We start from the raw sequence: 19,986 nt of genomic DNA on the forward strand, positions 1-19,986 counted from the left end.
TTTTGAAAATTTGTCCATTAGATCTTTTCCGCTTAGCCTTGCCATTAGCTCCAGAAAGGAAATCTCAGACCACAAGTTGGGTTCCAGTGTGGCCAATCGAGAAAAAAAAAAAGCCTATATAAGATATCTTCATGGCTTGTCTACACAATCATCTAGTTTGCAGTAAGCTGGGATGTAAACCTACCCCGCACTATCTTGCCATACTCTAACTGTCCCTGTGCACCCTGCTGACACATGCTAACAGTACCTTAATGTGCTGTGATCTATTCTGCTTTGAAAAAATAGCTCAGCATTAACACATTGAAGTACTAATTACAAATGTGCTATGGAGCACTATAGTCTAATTCTGATCTGAATTACACAAATATCAATGTAAATTTACACCAGTGGAACAGAGCAGAATTTGGCTCAGTGATACACTGTCATGATGAAGACTTTGTTTCCACAACAAAATCATCTAAGTGAGTTTGAATGATCTACTTTGAATTATTGTGATATAAATAAATATTTTGTATCTATAGAGCTTATTTTAAAACATTGCTTTTAAAGTATATGAAACAGGAATAGCGCTGGCTTCTGCCTCATTATGAAAAGCATTATAGAAGGGCTAGGTATTTATTATTATTTTTATTGTAATGGTGAAATAATGTGGTGCTCTTTTCAGAAGTGAATGTAACAGTTAACATGGATTTACCTTCTCTGTCTCCAGAAAATGAATCCCACTACAGCAGCTATAACCACAGCACCCAAAATACATCCAACAACAGCTCCAGTGATGACACCTTACGGGAGGATAAAAACAGAAACTTTTCATGAATTATCTATCAAATCAACAATGATCCAACATATCAACAGGCTACAAAGGACGCTAATGTGAATTTCTAATATCAAGAAACAAGAAAAGGATATGGTTAAAGATTTTACAAAAATAAAATGAGTTATCCAATGCTGTTTACAGACTCATAAGCAATAATACTCATTGATTTTTACCCCCACTTCAGTTAACAATAATTAACTATTAGGAAGTGTGACAGGGTTGGGCCAGATGGCTATAGAAGAGTAATAGAAGGCAGATATATTAGCCCCAGGCTAAATAGGTCCCTTTTCCCTGAGTAAGGTAACAGGGAAGGGTTTTTTTTGTTGTTTTTTTTTTTGAAACAGAAAGAAAGTTTATTGGTAACGCTTACAAAATTACCAAAGGAAACAAAACAACTATGCAACAAAACAACGCAATCAGAAGGTATAACACAGCAGCCTTCAGGAGGGAGAAGTGTTCAGGCTAGCCTGGGCCCAGAGCGGGGGGGCTTCCTCGACACTCGTGGTCTTCCACCCTCCTGAGTTACCTGGTGGCCTAGAGCGGGGGGGCTTCCTCGACACTCGTGGTCTTCCACCCCCTCGAGTTACCCAGTGCCGCGCCCAGTGTCACCGATCCTCCCTCTCCTGAGAGTGCCCGGTAAGATGGGCACGGCTGTGGGGTGGGCGGTTTGGGGGGGGGGTAGACACCCATGTATTATAGGACCCCTCCTAAATGACAGGAATGATGGTATCCACAGCGGCAATGGCTGGGGCTGGCGTCTCTCGCTCTTCCCCTCAATCAAAGGGTCAGACAGAGGGAACCGGACGGGGTCACCGAGCAGAGAACCCCAGACAGCGCCCACCGCTCCTCGAAGGCTTCAAGGGAGTCGGTGGACGCCGCCCAGAGGAACTCCGCCCGGATACGTGAATGTACTGAGGATCGGAAAACGGCCCCACAATCGCAGGACGTTTCATGGGCCAACCTCCTCTCTCTGGTTTTATAAATGGCTGTTTTAGCCAAAGCTAGGAGGAGGTTGACCAGAAGATCCCGCGACTTTGTGGGGCCACGGATGGGAAGTGTATAGATAAAAAGGTGGGGGGAAAAATGAAGCCAGAAGCGTAATAGAATATTTGTGAGGAGCCGGAAAAGGGGCTGCAATCTGGCACACTCTAAATACACGTGCGCCAGGGTTTCCCTCACATTACAGAAAGGACAAGTGTCCGGAATGGGGGTAAACCGTGTCAAAAACACGCCCGTGCTCACAGCTCCGTGAAGGAGCCGCCAACTGATGTCCCCGACGGGCCTTGGGACCAAGGTGGAATACAGGCTGGCCCACCGAGGTTGCTCACCCTCCAAAGGTGGCAGGAGATCCCGCCACTTTGTATCGGGGCGGGACACCAGGGTGTGGGCGTGAAGGGTGTGAAGCGTAAGTGTATATAAGTATTTCTGTGGTGCAATTTGAAAGCTAACCGGCTGCAGTTCGTGCAGCCGGCTTGCAGTGAAAGCGTGAGGGGTTTGTTGGGATCTACGGGGTGAGGGCCCAATGGAAAGGTCCGGCGGGCCTGGGGTAAGGGATGGGCGGGGTGCGCCCTCGCACAAGGCTCGGCTAACATAAGCCCGAGCAGCGGGGGTCAAGGCGGCCTTCACCTCCTGAAGTACGCGCTGGGGGGTACGGAGGCTGGAGAGCCCCATGCGCCGAGCGAGCGTCAGGGGATCCAGCCAGTCTCTCCGGTCGTAGTCCAGGAGGTCTCCGACCCTCGTGACTTGCGCCAGGACCAACCTCTGGCGCACCGAGCGGGACTCCGCCACCTGCACACGGAGCTGGGGGTTGTGTAGCAGGGGCTCCGTGAGGAGATCTGCTCCCACGGTGGCCGCCACGGACCTGGTTGTTAGAAACAGTTTCCAGGTCCGGAGGAGGTCCTGGTAGAAGACCGGCAGTCCGGAGAGGTCTCGCGGAAAACCCCTCGGAGAAAGATAAAAGAGCTGCCGGTCATATCGAAGCCCTTGGAAACGGCGCAGGAAGGCGTGCGCCAGTATGCTCCACGCTGAACTACGTGCACTATAAAAGAGCCTCTGCAGGGCCTGGAGGTGGAAAACGCGGACCTGAGTGTACAGACACTTCAGGCCCTGCCCTCCTTCCTTCAGGGGTAAATGAAGAACTCCAACAGGGGCCCAGTGCATTCCTGACCAGAAGAACTCTAGAATCAATCTCCGGAGGTGGGTCAGGAAACCCGGGGCCGGGGCCAGGGTGTTGAGCCGGTACCAGAGCGTGGACAGGACTAGTTGGTTAAGCACCAGTGCTCTCTCTCGGAGGGAGAGACATCGGAGTAGCCTCGTCCATCTCTGGATCCGCTCTATCACCCCGCCCTCTAAATTTTGCCAGTTCTCCGGCGGGGAAGGATGCGTGGCGGAAAGGTAAACGCCGAGATAGAGCAGTGGACCCGCACTCCACCGGATGGTCTGAAGTGCGGGTGGGAGGGAGCTCACCTGCCGCCAGTCCCCCACCGCCAAGCCAGAGCTCTTGACCCAGTTGACTCGGGCGGAGGAGGCTGCCGAATAGATGGCTTGGCATGCCTCCACTCGCGCCAAGTCGCCCGGGTCCTGGACCACGAGGAGTACGTCATCGGCATACGCCGACAGGACCAGCCGCAGCTCCGGCTCCCGCAGCACCAACCCTGTCATCCTCCTGCGGAGGAGACAGAGGAAAGGCTCGATTGCCAGAGCGTACAACTGGCCCGAGAGGGGGCACCCCTGCCGCACTCCTCGCCCGAAGCTGACCGGTTCAGTCAGGGTCCAGTTGAGCCTAATCAAACACTCCGCGGAGGCATACAGCACCCAGAGAAAACTCACAAACTGAGGTCCAAATCCAAACGCCTGCAGAGTGCTCAGGAGGTACCCATGGTCTACTCTATCGAACGCCTTCTCCTGATCAAGAGACAGGAGGGCGAACGATAGACCATCTCTCCGCCCGAGTTCCAAAAGGTCTCGGACTAGAAAGAGGTTGTCGAAAATGCTGCGACCCGGGACAGTATAGGTCTGGTCTGGATGGACCACGTCCACCATCACGGACTCTAGCCGCAGCGAGATTGCTTTTGCTACGATTTTGTAATCCGTGCTAAGGAGTGAGACGGGACGCCAGTTTCGTAGATCGCGGAGGTCCCCCTTCTTCGGCAGCAAAGCGAGCACCGCTCGCCTGCATGACAGAGGGAGGACCCCGCTCTGCAAGGACTCAGCCCAGACGGTGACTAGGTCTGGGCCGAGAATGTCCCAGAACGCGCGGTAAAACTCCACGGTCAGCCCGTCCATGCCCGGAGATTTATTGGTGGGCATGCGACGGAGGGCTTCCGAGAACTCGGCCAGGGTGAGAGGCAGCTCTAGTCGGTCTCGGTCGCCCACGCTGACCGTGGGGAGTTCCTCCCAGAGCACCTCGCAAGCGTCAGGATCGGTCGGGTCCGGAGAGAAAAGGCTTGTGTAGAAGTCACGGGCCCTCCCACACATCTCCTCCGGATCCGTGAGGGGGGTGCCGTCTTCCGCAAGAAGGCAGGTGACGTGTTTCTTGGCCCCCCTCGTTTTCTCCAGGGCATAGAAGAAGCGGGAGCCGCGGTCCATCTCCCGAAAGAGGCGGATGCGGGACCGAACGAAGGCACCTCGGGCCCGGTGGTCCTCAAGGGCCCGGAGCTCCTCCCGCTTCTCCCGGCACGCTCCGCAGAGGGACGGGTCCTTGGGATCGGCAGCCAGGCGCCTCTCCATCTCTAAGACCTCCCGTTCCAACTGCTCTATCGCCGCATTTCGCCGTCGGCTGGTGCCCTGAGTGTAGTCACGGCAGAAGAGCTTGGCGTACACCTTCCCGAGATCCCACCATCGCCGCACCGAGGGAAAGGCACGCCACTGCTCTCGCCAGGCCAGCCAAAACTCCCGGAAGGACATCACAAAGCTCTCGTCCTCCAACAGGCTGTTATTAAAGTGCCAATAGGCCGGCCCCGGTCTCTCTGCACGGAGGGAGACCGTTACAGTGACTAAATGATGATCGGAGAATGGGGCCAGCCGAATGGCGGAGGAGTGGGCCTGTGAAAGATGGAAACGGGATAAGTAAATACGGTCCAACCGAGAGTGGTGTGACCGATGGGCCTCTACCCGGACAAAGGTAAACGTGGAGGTGTCAGCTGGGTGATGGTCACGCCAGACGTCCACTAGGGAGTGATGGTCAACTATCCCTTGGAGAATATTTGCAGCGGCCGGACTCGGTTCGGCCCCTGAGCGGTCCCGTTCCTCGAGGGTGGTGTTAAAGTCCCCTCCCAGGACCAGGCACTCATGCGAATCCAGGGTGCCGAGAAAGTCGGACACCTGCTGATAAAATTGTGGCCGCCTGGAGCTCATTTGCGGGGCATAGATGTTAACAAGATTAACCACGAGCCCCTCCATACGGACTCGAAGGTGCAGCAGGTGGCCCGGTGCAGCAGGTGGCCTCATTGACCCTTAGCACCTCAGGCCGTAGGTTGGGGGAGAACAGGGTCGCCACTCCAGCTTGCCAGGTCGCGAAGTGGCTAAAGTATACCCCGTCCCCCCACTCCAGCCGCCACCTGTCCTCGGCGGCCGGGTCCGTATGGGTCTCCTGCAGGAAAACTACAGAGTACCTCCCTTCCCGAAGGTAAGAGAGCACCTGGGACCTGCGGAGAGCCATCCTACAGCCCCTGGTATTCAGGGTCGCAATAATAAGAGGCGTCATGCGGAGGGCTGGAGGGGTGGGGGCCTCGTATTGACGGGGGGGGTTCAGGGCCCCCGGCGGGTTGCACAGCAACCCATGACCCATCCCGTGGGTGAGCAGATCGCGTCGGAAGCTGCGGGCTCGCTCGTAGGCCGCAGCACCGTGCCTTCCTTGCCCCCTGCCCTCCTTTATAAGGGCCCTTGTGGCCTGGAGGATTTGATCAAAGTCCCCCCATAGCTGAAGAGCCAGCTGTGCCCCTATCGCGGGCGCCACGGGTGTGCTCTAGGAACTTCCGTAGCGCATGCCGCAGCTCATGGGGGGTGGGGTTACAATTCCCGAGGTGTTCCCTGATGGGCCTCTTAATACAGCCTCGTGGTCCGCTAAGGCAGGTAGACAGGGTGCGGGCCACCGACGGGGCGTCTGACAGGCTGGGGTTATTAAATTCATTTCACGCCTTGGGGTGGAGGGGAATGGCAGGGGAAAAATTGCCACTCCTAATGGGTCGCGGCTAGAAAGTGCAAAGACTGCTTCCTGGGGGGAATCTGCGAAAGGCGGAAAGGAAATAACCCCAGGGGCGGCATTAACATTGCAGGAGGAGGGTCCTTGGGCAGGGGCAGGGGCAGGGGTGGGGGCAGGGGCAGGGGTAAGGCTCTGGGGTGCAGGAGGCAAGCAGCTAAAGGAAAGTGCCTCCTGAGCAGAGTCAAGGGTTAAGGGGTAAGGGAGGGGGCTCCCAATAATGCTAGGTGCTGGCTCCATGGTGGTCTTAGCGGCCATGGCATCAGGTGGTGGACCACCTTCTGCAGGGTGCTCACCCGGGAAGGCAATTAGGGGGAGGGAGCATGGGGAAAGGGAGGCTGGGGTAAGGCTGCCCAGCTCGAGGCCAGCCGGCAGCAGATCATCCCCTCCCTGGGTGACCGGGGTCAAATCTAGGGCCTCAATCTCCGCATACACGGGGGAGAGGCCAACTCCTGCCACCCCGGGGGCCTCTCCTCTAGGGCCCGCCTCAACGGTCGCCTCGGGGTCCGCGGGGGGTTCGGGTAGCGTCCAGGCAGAAGGGGCGTCCTCAGAAGTCTCGGAGGGGAGGGTCTCCCGTGGAGGGGGGATTCTGCCCTCCAATGCCAGTCCGTCTTCCCCTCCCGACACCAGCGGATGGATCTCGCTCGTGGCCGTGGCGGGAGGCTCGATAGCAGTGCCTCCTTTCCTGGTCTTCCGGGGGGCTTCCGCGTCGGGTGGATGCAGCGGAGCTCGAGCCTTCCGCTTGCCTCGCTTCCCCTGGACTAGGGTCCAGCCCTCCATAGCGTCATCTGGGGGCTGGTTAGCAGGGGTCGTGTCGGGGGGCGGAGGCGATGATTTAGGGGTTCGGGGAGGTAGCGGTGAGGCAACATGAGGGGCGGGGGCTTCTCCTTGGGGAGGGCCCTCTCCTATACCCGATAATATCCTTGCCACACCCTCCTCCATGGGCTCTGTTGGGTTGGTACTAGCAAGGGTGGAACTCCCTTGCTCGCCTGGGCGTTGTAGGGAAGGTATCTCTTGGGACCGGACGGGAGCAGCGATGGGTCGAGTAGGAGGAGGGTTGGTTTCAGGTGCTGGGCAGCCAGGGGCGTCGGCAGCGATGGGGCCGATGTCCTGCCGGGTCTCGGGGGTTTCGGGTGCCCCTCCCCCCCGGGCCAAAGGGCAGTCTCTGCGGACATGCCCCGCTGAACAGCAGAGGTAGCACCGGGCCTCTCCGGTAGAATAAAAGACCCGATAGCGGGCTCCCTGGTAGGGGACTAGAAAGGACCCCTCAAGCGCCTCTTCGTCACGCGCCCCTGCCGGTGGTAGAAGCTGCACTTGCCGGCGGAACGAAAAAATGTGACGGAGGGTGGGGTCCTTGCAGCCCAACGGGAGAGGGCTGATGACAGAGACAAGTTTCCCCAGGGTGGAAAGAGTGGGTAACAGGGCAGCATTGGGTAAGAAGGGAGGAACGGAGGTAAGGACGAGGCGAACGCCCAGGTCTTCTAATGGTTCTAGGGGGACAAACACCCCCCCCACCGTCAGGCCCCTCTCTACCGCCTCCTGGGCGGCATCCTCCGAGGCTAAGAAGAAAACGACCTTCCCATACATCTTGGAGGCCGCCACAATAGCCGTGGGTCCTACCACCTTCGCCAACGCCTGCACGTATGTCTCCACGTGGGGCGAGGCGGGCACCAGGAGGCAACGGACGCCGTGCTTCCTGGTCAAGGTGGGGAAAGGGCCTCGGCCGCTGGTGATGGTGGCGGAGGCGGGGGGGGGGCGAGATGACGAGGCGGCAGGCAGGGGGGAGCCTGCTGCCGCCCGGGCATACGTCCTGGGGGCCGGGGGAGGGACAATCGCAGAGCTGGTGGAGGGAAACGCAGGGAGGGGCGCCACGGTTGATGACGAGGCCACAGCGGTGGGGGCAGCCCCTGCCATAGAGGGCTCAGTGGTTTTAGCGGGGCCCTTTCCTTTCCACCCGCCCTGGCCCTTCCGGCGAACTGGGGGGGGTTTCCTAGAATCTGGGTGGACGGTGGGTGCAGCAGCAGCAGCAATCACCCTGGTGCCTCCTGCTACCGGTGCCCCAGCAGGGGGGGTGGCAAGTATCTTAACAATAGTGGTAGGGGGGGGACCTTGGGGGTCGGGCAGGGGTGGTGGTGGGGGAGGGACAACTAAATTTGTTGAAGCAGTCTCGCCCCTCTTGTTCCCCGCCATTGTGAGCAGGGAGAGACAGGGAGACACCGGAAGGAGGAGGGGAGAAACAGAGTAGCCCCTCCTTCCGCTAGGCTGCGGGCAGGGAGGGGAAGAATGCCAAGAGAATTAGACTGGGGGAGGGGGGGAAAAAACAAAATCGGGGTCCGGTAATAGGGGCAAGCTGTGGGATAAGCAATCCGGGAGGGGGGGGGCAGACCCACATACATTTGTCCAAAGAGTCTCGGTTGGTCGGCTGTTATGTCTGGTCCGGAAGGCAAAGTTCAAAGCGAACAGCTGGATCCGAAGGGAGATGGCAGGTTGCCAGCAGGGACAGACGGCGGGGGGGCCGTGACAGTTGTAATAACGATGGGGGGGTAGGGGCACTGATGGATCGGGGGTGGGGGTCTCCACACCACACCCTCTGTGCCGCCACAAACGCAAGTAATCACAGTCAAACTCCCCCCCACGAGAGTATAATTCAGAAAATTACTCAGTCTTACGGCCCCCTTCACGATGATTTATAGCTCTCTTGAATTATTTCTTCTGTCTGCTGAAATCTTCTTCTCCGGCTGTGTTGGCTGTGTTCCAAGGCTTCTGGCATGTTAAGAATGTTGTAAAGTCCGAGCTGCTGGCAAAACGGCTGGGTCTGGGGGTTTCCACTCCCCCCTCCGGACAGCAAATTGGCAATCTTCCCCCCCCTCCTCCGGGGGCTCAGCTGAGGCAAATAGCTGCGCCCGAAAGCAGGCGTGGGGGGGGGGGGTGCTGGCGAAGGACGTAGACGGGAAAAAAAAAAACAAAGAATCAAGAAAAAACAAAAAAGCGTCTGGCCCGGTCGGGGGGGGGACTAAGGCAGGTGCAAAAAGTAAGAAAAATCTGGGCCAGGGGGCTTTAGGAAAGAACAGAAAGCAGATAGCTGAGGAGCAAGCAAAAGACGTTCCGTTTCCCAACAGGGAAGGTTCCAGAACAATCAGGAACCTTCTGGAGATAATTAAAACAGGCTGATTAGAACATCTGCAGCCAATCAAGAAACCGTTAGAATCAATTAAGGCAGGCTAATCAGGGCACCTGGGTTTTAAAAAGGAGCTCACTTCAGTTTGTGGTGGGCGTGTGAGGAGCTGGGAGCAAGAGGCACTAGGAGCTGAGAGTGAGAATGCGGACTGTTGGAGGACTGAGGTGTACAAGCATTATCAGACGCCAGGAGGAAGGTCCTATGGTGAGGATAAAGAAGGTGTTGGTAGGAGGCCATGGGGAAGTGGCCCAGGGAATTGTAGCTGTCGCACAGCTGTTCCAGGAGGCACTCTAGACAGCTGCATTCCACAGGGCCCTGGGCTGGAACCCGGAGTAGAGGGCGGGCCCGGGTTCCCCCCAAACCTCCCAACTCCTGGTCAGACACAGGAGGAGTCGACCTGAGCTGTGGATTCAGAAAAACGGCCAAGCTGAGGGCTGCCGTGAAGCTCCAAGGCGAGCAAATCCGCCAATAAGCGCAAGACCCACCAAGGTAGAGCACGAACTTTGTCACAGAAGATACTGTATTCAGAGTGAATAGATGGTGTAAAACAATCAAGGGACAGATTGTCAGCTGGTGTTAGCTGCCATAGTTTCATCCATTTTCCTCAAGTTTTATTAAATCACACACAATTTTCAGAAAGGTGGCTCCATTTTTGTACCTGGATTTTGATTGCAAGGGACAGCCTGAGAAGTTGCATTTTGAGCTATCCAACTCAGGGAGCAAATCAGATAGTTTGAGATGCATCTATTTAAATCTGAACCTGCAATTCATTTCACAAACTGTGCCCAGTAAGAGGAAGGAGAGGTCTCAGCTTAGATGAAAGTATATTCAAGTGTCATATAAGAAAGTATCAAAGTGAAAAGTATGAACCATTAACAATTTAGATTTCTGCTATCTACAGTAAATTTCACAAGCAAAGGACACCCGTATGAAATGAGCTGACCTATAATGTCTGATTGAATAAAAACTTGGAATTTCTGCATCATCGCTCAACTAAGATTATAGTAGTTTTCTAATGGACATTGGAAACCAAGGGCTTGCCTACACTGGCAATTTACAGCGCTGCAGCTTTCTCGCTCGGGGGGGTGAACCCTCCCCGAGCGCAACAAGTTTCAACGCTGTAAAGCGCCAGTGTAGACAGAGCGCCAGCGCTGGGAGCGACGCCCTAGTGACTCGCACAGAGGCCATATTTTCAAAGGTATTTAGGTGCCTAAAGACAGATAGGCATCTATCCCACTGATGCAATTTTGAAAAATACCACTGTGACACTGCACCCCATACTCTTCATAGAGATATTAGTATATGATATAACATAATCATCATGTATTTTATGCAGGATAGGTCATGAGTGAGATCATTGAAAAGGTTATAATTTACTGAATATGATTATCCTATTTGTATGCACGTATCATTTTCGTATCTGAAGTTAGGAATATTGACTATGTAGCTGGATTACAAATTGTGTTTACACACGGGGAACACCCACTAGACAAAAGGCTCTCAGTCTCCATGGCTGGCTGGAAAGGGCCCATTCAGGTTAATGAGCCATTAGGAGAGAACAATAGACCTTAGAAGAAGATTATTGCCCACCTGTGGGGAGGGGGCTTCCTCAGGATGCTACAGACAGCATCCGACTCATGGCTGCTGTAACACTACAGGGACATGTAACCTGGTGTTGGACTCCATCTTGGATACCAGTGTTTTCCCACTGACTGGAGTGGGAACCAAGCTTTGAAACAAAGGGTTCCCGCCATATGCAAAGGCTATTTAAGACAGGGAAGTGACATCACTGTGGTTCTTCACTGACTCCCCTCCCAAAGACACTGCTGGAAAAACCTGAGGAACAAAGACTGAACTGGGGGGAGGGGGAAGAAGTGCTGGACCCCGGCTAAAGGGATTTTTAGCCTGTGAATGGAACACCTGGGGTTTCTAAGCTGTAAGCCTGAACAGCTTGCCCCTTAAGAACTTGCAGCCTGCTGGTATCATCATTTAGGATGAGAATTTGCTAGTCATATCCAATCTATGTAGTATATTAAGCTTAGTTTGCATGTTTTGTTTATTTACTAGGTAATCTGCTTTGATCTGATTGCTATCCCTTAAAATCACTTAAAATCCATCTTTTGAGGTTAATACACTAGTTTTTGCTTTGTCTAAAACCAGTGTATGTGGAAATCATAACTTGGGGCAGAAAGCTGTTGTGTATATTCCTCTCCGCATTGAAGGAGGGAATGAATTTCATGAGCTTATGCTGTACAGTTCCCTGTGCAGTGCAAGATGGTATAATTTTGGGTTTACACTCCAGAGGGGGTGTGTGCCTGAGCAGCTTGGAATTTCCTTAGCTGAAGCTTTCCCATACAGAGCTGATCACAGCATGTGCTCGAGAGCTTGTCACAGCAATACAGTGTAAAGGGAGCCCAGGCTGGTGGGTCAGGCTGGCTCAGTGGTATCCCAGTTCCAGGTGGCATCCATCACACCCCCTATGTACCTATCTGGATCTTTAGGCACTTAAACACATCTGAAAATCTGGCCTAGAGACACAGGAAGTCTGTGACAGAGCAAGGAATTGAACCTGGGACTCTGAAGTCCCCAGCTAGCACCCTACCCACCGGCCCATCCTTCCTCTCTGTAGCTGTGAAACACCTTTAAGTGATGCCAATATCAAGTGTTGATAAGGAACAGCAGTAAGAATGGAGCTAAACAAGAAATACTGGGATTATAGGAGCATGATTCCACCATTTCTTTTCTACATGTCAATCTCTAATTTACAGAGAGTGCAAAAACACAGTAATTGCAATCTCTACTTTACTTATCTCTGAGTCTTCTTGTCTCAGCAGCTTTCCACTCTCATTTTAGTATACCATGTTTTGGGCTTGTTTTGTCATTTTTAATGTTACTGTAAGGGATTATGTAATATATGCATACAAGAGAGTTTTCGTAGAACTGCTCAGTGGTAAATCTACAGACCAACTACATTACAAAATTACAGATAAACAGACCCAAGCCTCCTTTCATTGAAGTCAATGTGTGTTTTGCCAAGAATTGAAATGAGAACACAGTTGGGCCCAATATATGCAAAACATGCAATGCAACATTTTATGTTAGCTTTACCTGGATCCTGGGGTAACGTAATTGCCTGAGAATAAGGTGTAAATGATACATAGCTTCTCTCTTCAACAATACGTCCACCATCACTACTGTTAAATTCAATTTTAGTGAAACCTGCAACACTTGCCCTGATGAGAGGAAGGGAAAATGAAATAGTCACATTAGATGACATTAACAATCTAAGCCTGACAAGCAGTATTTATGATCTGGTGATCCAATTATTACTTAAATTTCAATGGTATACAAGGAAATTACAACAAACAACAAGATAAATACCGGTATGAACCAAGCGGTTCCAGCGGCGCATTGTAATAGCCACACGATGTGGCTGTATTTCCTACTTCCATTACGTATGGCGAACTGTCTGAACGGGAGGAAAAGGCTCTCTTTTGTGTAGCGTTTATGACAAACGTTACATAAGTGTTTGTTTTCTTTTCCTGGAAGTCGTTGTATGTATAACTCAAACTGCTATTTGGAGGTTCAATGCCTTCTGAAAAAACAAATATACAACAAACATAAACTAATGTTTTTGTAAAATTGTATTTTAAAATACAGTGACTGGCTCAAGGGCAATAATAGTAAAGAAAATAACTAACGGTTATGACTATTCCAGCAAATGTGGAATATTGCCTGAAATTAAAGGCTGAGGGCAATATGGACAATCTCAGATACTCTTCACTGTAGAACAATTTATTTATTTTGCCCCCAGAGAATGTCACTGTTTTAATAACCTTTTGGTTTAAATTTTTTAAGTATGCTGAAGACTGAATATACAAACAATTTCTCTGCAGAAAACTACCTGCGCTGAAAGTCTTCTGTACTGAAACTACACTGCACACTGCTGAAAGTCCTTCTCGGACAGTCTTCACTAGACAAATCAGATCATGTTAGAACCTGACTTTGAGGAGCCGCATTAACTAACACAGCTTTGCAGTCAGTGTAGATGGGACAAGTCGTGTTTAACCATGATCAGTTGACACGTACAGGTTTATCACAGCCAGCTGACAAGATGTTTAACACAACTTGCCTGTCACTGGGTGACTTTAAGGATGGCCCTTTCAGCGGATATGGATCCACTCCCACATGTGACACTTTTACCCGCCTCTCCAGGTGAAGAAAATGAGCAAAGTCACATAACAGGCAGGTTGTGTGGCTAAATTAGGCCTTCTGAGGTGGAGCTAAACCAGAAACTTGTAGAGGACGAAAAGGTGTGAAGGGAGATTCCAGGTAGAAAGCCCTGGGAGTCAGTGCTTGGTAGAGAGCAGGGAGAGACTCAGAGAAGCCCAGGAGAGCATGAGGGGTGACAGTGAAAAGATGGCAGGCTAGCGTGGGTCTGGATTTTGAAGAAAGAATTCAGACAGATCTTCAGGAAGGAGGGGCTGTGTCCAGCTTGAGACTGAGGTGGAAGACTCTTGTGTTTGTTTTGGTGCTGGAGACCCTGGAAGGGGCGGACTTTTTCTTTAATGACTTAGCCTTTTGCAGTGACGTGGACCCCCAACTACTGCAGGAACCAAACCAGACTCCGAGGGTGGGTAATCTAGACTGAGGGAAGGAGAAACTAAAGCAGCAGCTAGACCAAAGCCAGACCTGGTAGGCCATGCTACTACATCATCCCTGCCTCCACTAGCTGCAAAGCTGTGCTTAATACTGAGTCAGAACATGACCAGTTAACAAATTGGACCCAATTTGATAATGAAGACAGGCTCTTAGTATGCCAGGATTTAGCGCATAAACCTCAAGAACCTGAGAAGTAAGGGCTGCTTTGGCCTCCTCTTCCTGTTGGGAGAGATTAAAAGAACTGGTCGACATAGACCAAATAGGAGTTGTTTGGGAGTCAATAGCTCCTAGTCCAGAAGACTCAGAAGAAATATTTCCTGTGTTGACTGGACTTGTAATTTGGGACATCAGTAATGCTATCAAGCCATGCAATCACTTTAAGTCAAATTGCTTAAAATAATGTTTTAAACATAATTTTTAATCTAATGTTGTAAATTCCCGGGTGAAGGTGGAGTGGGTAATGGTATAAAAACACCTTATATCACAAAACATGAAGCAAGGTTGTCTAAATACATTAGTCTGTTTCTCCCCATCCCTGCCCTATGTTGTTGTCAAGGAGAGAATTCCTGGATTTTGAAGCAGATTATGTTGCTAAACCATGAAAAAATTATGAGGTAACAATGCACTTCAAATCACTTGCTGTCAGAGATGAGTTAATAGCAAATACACAGAGTTAAATGTTCAAAGTGTTATGTGAGGAGGAAGTAGCTGGCCATTGTTAGCGGAATTTGTGCATATCACAGAAGTGAACCATAAAAGTATCGGACTGGAAGGGATCTCGCGAGGTCTTCTAGTCCTGCACTCAAGGCTGCCCTCGGGCATCCCCACTTATTGCTTTTAAAAAATAAACCCCCCTTTTTAAAGGAAATAGCATTAAATTAATATCTAACAAGAGGTTGCAGAAAGGCTAGGGAAGGTTGTTTTGTGAGCAAACTGTAACAGCTAAAAAACCAGTTATGTGCATGCTACAGGAGGAAATTAGGGCTCACTGAAATCATTGCCTTTAATGGTGCAGGATCAGGGCTCAAGGCAGAATAGTTTTTCTGAAACCCTGCTTGCTTTACATTAGAGCAGCTGATGCTGTTTCTGCACTGAAGAGAATGATGAAAAACAATTACAAATGAATTATATTACAGTCCCAAACAACACAAACCCACCCTAAACTTAGTGTACTAAGATTAGAGACAGTTGAACATTATACAGTTGGAGCATTAAAGTTACACTTTATCAAGGCTGATGAGCCATTTCCTAAAATCTTTTCCCCTCACAGTAAAGCATCTGACGCTGACAAATTGGTATTTCCCTTTTCAATTTCCATCAGTCATGACTAGACAAATCTATTTTCTTGCTCAAGTGAACAAACACAATATAGAACCGTGCTTTGCATGTGATTCAGCTTTAAATATTAGTGGTTAGAGGCATCTGAAAAAAATACAAGTATGTTGATAAAACACTGACATTAACAATGTAATTTTGGGGCAGTCAATTAAGGCAAACTGAGGATACCGGAGTACAAGAAGCTATTCAAGTATCACTGATCATGTAATCACTATTGTACAAGAAAGCGTACTTAAAAAAAATATGGAGGGAAGATCTACAAAAGGAAGCTGCTTGGAGATACATACCCATTGTTAAAACAAAAGGCAAGCTGAGGTATCATTATATCTGTTTATTTATATGTCAATAAAATCCTGCCCTGGGGAACCACTTATTTCAGCTGCCTTCATTTGCAGGAATTAAACATATTTTAACCAGCAAAGAACAGGCTTGCTGATTTCATGAATTATCACTGTGGTTAACCAAGTAAAATTTTTCTTTGATTTTTGATGTTTTACAGGTAATGTGTTTTATAGCAATTCTCCATAGCAAGCCTTATGGCTTCCTCAGTTTCCCATAGCATGTGATGCTGACAGTGTTCATCCTGCCTTTCATCCATAAAATTCCTCCCACCCCGCAATGACAATAGGCAATTATTAGTACAATTGGAAAACAGTGCTTCACCTCCCCCAACTTTCTGACATGTTTGTTGTAATAATCTTTACAGCCTTGAAAAACACCCCAAACTTCAGAAGTTGTTAATTACCAGCCCCTAGAATCATTCTACAAAGAAAAGACACTATACAATTTTGCAGTTCATGTTATTGGCAAACCAATAAGGAAGCTGATCAGATAGCATAGTGGCAACATTGTGAAAGGCCTATGAACTAGACTAATTCAGGCTAGTCAAGTCTATGAGTGAAATCCTGGCCTATGAAGTCAATGAGAGTTTTGCCATTGATTTTAGTTGAGCCAGAATGTCACTCTATGTTTCTGAACAGCAACTGCAAATATCAGGAGTAATTCTTCCCCTTCCACTTAGTTTAGGATCTAAAAAGTTTGTCCCCGATGGATATACACATGATGTCTGATATAATAATAATACATCTGGGAGCTAACATCTTACCTTTAGATGTTGTGATTACTATTGCATAGGCCGTTAGCGGTCCATTTTTTGACTCAAACCTATTGACCTGAATTTTAAAGGACTTGTGAGTGACTGACGTAATATTAGGCTCTTCTCCTGGAGCAGGTGGGTCTGTAACAGAGAAATATTAATATTAAATTAGCATCTCAATATGTGGGAAGGAAAAGGTGAATCAAGGAGAAAGATACCTTATGTTCAAATATCTATCTTCTCCAACTACCTAGGAAAAGTTACAAAGAAAGCCCACCATTTTCTCCCATTATTGCAATTTGCACATTGGGCGACATCATATAAACGCACATTACCCAGCACATTTTAATGTCACTTAAAGAAGCATCTTTAAAACCAAGCAAGCCAACAAAGAAATAGTGTCCCATCCATATAAAAATGCTGTAAGGAAATGAAAGTCCGTATCTTTGATCATACTAGTTCTACAGAGTTAATATATATTATATATATATATATTCTCACACACAACTTTGAATGAAGATAAAGTCTCTCTCTCATAGCTTGAATATTCACATGTACTGTATAATGCTACACATTTTGCATTTTGTAACTTAGAGTTCTTTTTTTTTTTGGCCCTGTACCCCACACCAAACTTTTTACACTTACCCGTGATACTTGTAACACATGTTCTTTCCACTGGAAGGCTTTCTTTCCCACATGAACGGGTTATAATACTAACATTGTAGGAGGTAGAATAATTTAAATTTGTTATAGTTGTATCTAGGTTACCACACAAAACCAGTGTTTCATTGCTCCAGGCATCATTGAATGTATTAATGCTGAAGCCAGTACTGACACCAGCAGGGAGCTCCCACTTTACTGTTAACTTAGGCTCTTTAGTCACTGGTGTACAGTTAAATGAAGACACTGGTGCAGCATCTGCAAAAGAAGAAAACAGCTTAGTGGAACAAACTGGATGGTTATCTTAGGGTGACCAGGTGCCCCAATTTTATAGGGACAGTCCCCATTTTGGGGTCTCTCTCTTATATAGCCTCCTATTACCCCCCCCCCCCCACCTCTGTCCCGATTTTTCACACTTGCTGTCTGGTCACCTTACATTATCTGTTTAATCCACTTAAGGTCCGCAGGGCAGGAGCCCTGGTTTTCATCTGCCTGTGAAGCACCACGTACGTTTATTGTAATACTGTACATAAGTAATAAATATTATCTAGCACCTATTTCCTTTTATGTTCTCTGCTATTTTTCTATTCCCTCTCATCTCTATACCGCATGCCAGTCTTTCTTCCCATGGCGCTATATTCCTTTCTTCTCTGATTTATAGTATACATTTTGCCTTTATTCTCTGACCACTTTTTTCTTTTAACATTCCGAGGTTTAAGAGTTTAGACTGTGTTTAAAAACGCAGAAAAAAGTGCAAAGGAAGAAGCAACTAGCTTGAAAAAAATCTGTCATCCAAAAGGTAAGTGACATTAAATACTTCATGAATGACTGTTCTACAGAAAAAGACTGCTGTTATCCTTACATGGCGGCACACAAAGATCGTGGGCTAAATTCCACTCTGATGCATACCTTCTGCTACTTCATTGGAGACGATGGATGTGCACAGAGTTAAATTTTACTCCCAAATGTCTTCAAAATATTTTGATTCCAATTCTGAGTTCACATACATTGGTATAAAACCAGTGTAACAATACTGACTTCAGACAGGCAAAGTATAAAATACAAAATAAAATAAAAAACATCAGAAATCTCATATTGCATCCTCTCAGTCCCTTCATTTGTATGTTTTCTATCAATGATCCAGTCCTGCAACACCTTACTTATGCCACCAGTCCTGATGAAAAGCCATGTACTACTTGTGTAAGGACTAGTAATGCTCCAAGATCAGGACTTTTGAATGTAAACCTCAGAAGTAGGAACTGGTCTGCCTACATATTGGTAAGGCACCTAGCACACTTTTAGGTGCTAAATAAGCAAATCAACTGTTTTCTATCCAATACACAAAAAACAAAGCATTTAAATGAAAGAAGCATATATTTTTGTAACTTGCCTGTACAGTTAGTTATGTTTTTTCGGTTTCCTTCTGTTATTTTATCACCTGCTTGTGGAAACACCGTGAATGTATAGGAGGTGCCAGGGTTTAAACTGGTAATTCTAGCCTCAAATGTAGAATTTGTGAGTTGATATGTATTGCTTTTATTAGTTAGAGATCCATTTCCTTCTGAGACTACTATGTAAGTGTACTGAGAAGCAGCAGTGTCATTGTTTTGCCATCTTAAGTTTACTTCTGTTGTGTTGACATTTATAACTTGGAGGTCAAATACTGGACTGGGTCCTATTGAAAGAGAAAGATATAATGGACATTAGTTAATAGCTGTGCAGAAAGATTTCCTGAAAGAAAGATACAACAGCAAAACAATTAGTGTTCTAATTTGTAAATCCTCCCTGCATGTTGCCTAATCCATACTATAAAGCTGAAGTATAAATATACACATTGATTACGATCTTGTTTACAAAATGGCATAAATCAGGAACAACTATTGAAATCAGTGGAATTATAACACTATAAGCAAGAGCAGAAACAAACCTAGAGAATTATTACTATTCACAAAGATACAGATGCAAACAGGTGCTTAGTGAGTGCGACACGGAGCCCCATTTGTGGTTCACTCCTCTTTACCAGCAACGTATGTCAGGCCTGACATACTCACTACAGCTAATACACTGTTGTCATAACATGAATCTAAAAGATGTTGTGTAAGTTATTACATACAAAATGATAATACTCTGGTCTCAAAAATCAGTGTGTGGTGTGTACAAAACGTTATAAATATGTGCCAGAATTATACTCTAAAAATGTGCTTGGTAAGCAATGCCTAAACACAATCGGCCCAAGACAAAGGAATGTTTCTTGGCTTATCCGACCAGCCTGGCCGTCAGGCAGAGACAATGAATGTACATTCACATGCAAAGTAAACAAAGCCATCAGGAGGGCATGTGGGGAAAGATTACCACTTTATCTCCACAGAGGATGGAGATTGTACCCCCAGGAAGCCTTCCTGCCTCTCAAAGCAGGGTCAGTGAAATTTGAGAAGATACAAGGAGAGAGAAAAAACCATTTTGGCATCCTTCACCTGAACCAAGCACTCTGAGGTCTGTGAAGGGTCCTGGCCAAAGAGTCTGGTCAGCCATGCTAGAAGAGTGACTGGGTGAAAAACACTTCTTTGAACAAGAGAGTCTGATTTGCTAAATCAGGTTTTACTCTTAGGAGCATATTTTTACTTTTGTTTGCTTGTAACCCTTTCTATCTTTATTCCTCATACTTGGTATCACTTAACCCTTTTGATAAATAAATTTGTTTTACTTTTACTATACACCAATTCTGTGCACTGATTGAAGAGATGGGTGGGTTAATCTCAGTTAAGCTAACAGGCTGCAATATAGACTCTTTAAAGGAGCAACCAAGTTAATGACTTCTGTGACTGTTCCAGGAGAGGGCTGGCACTGCAGAGATGTCTCTGGGGAACTCAGGAGTAGAGGTTTACTGTTTGTTACCTGTCAAGCAAGGTTTGGACTGGCCAGGGGGGACTGGCAGGGGAGGGGGGATATGTGATGGGGCAAGGCCAGATGGCTATAGAAAAGTAGTGGGAGACAGATATATTAGCCCCAGGCTAAACAAATCCCTGTTACCAGGA

The 19,986-nt window shown here is 48.3% G+C and overlaps 1 protein-coding gene across 1 annotated transcript in view; it reads right to left on the minus strand.

Moving 5' to 3' along the window:
• The window catches only part of PTPRJ (protein tyrosine phosphatase receptor type J), a 143,003-nt gene that overhangs the window by 20,551 nt on the left and 102,466 nt on the right, over positions 1-19,986 (minus strand). The window contains exons 9-14 of the mRNA XM_075129335.1: positions 18,342-18,626; positions 16,937-17,209; positions 16,301-16,432; positions 12,577-12,790; positions 12,304-12,428; positions 695-782 (exon numbers count right to left, since the gene is read on the minus strand). Coding sequence (XP_074985436.1) covers positions 695-782; positions 12,304-12,428; positions 12,577-12,790; positions 16,301-16,432; positions 16,937-17,209; positions 18,342-18,626 — 1,117 coding nt within the window. The remainder of the gene's footprint in view (positions 1-694; positions 783-12,303; positions 12,429-12,576; positions 12,791-16,300; positions 16,433-16,936; positions 17,210-18,341; positions 18,627-19,986) is intronic.

Source organism: Caretta caretta, chromosome 6 (assembly GCF_965140235.1).
Source record: "Caretta caretta isolate rCarCar2 chromosome 6, rCarCar1.hap1, whole genome shotgun sequence".
In the NCBI taxonomy this organism is placed as follows: Eukaryota; Metazoa; Chordata; order Testudines; family Cheloniidae; genus Caretta; species Caretta caretta.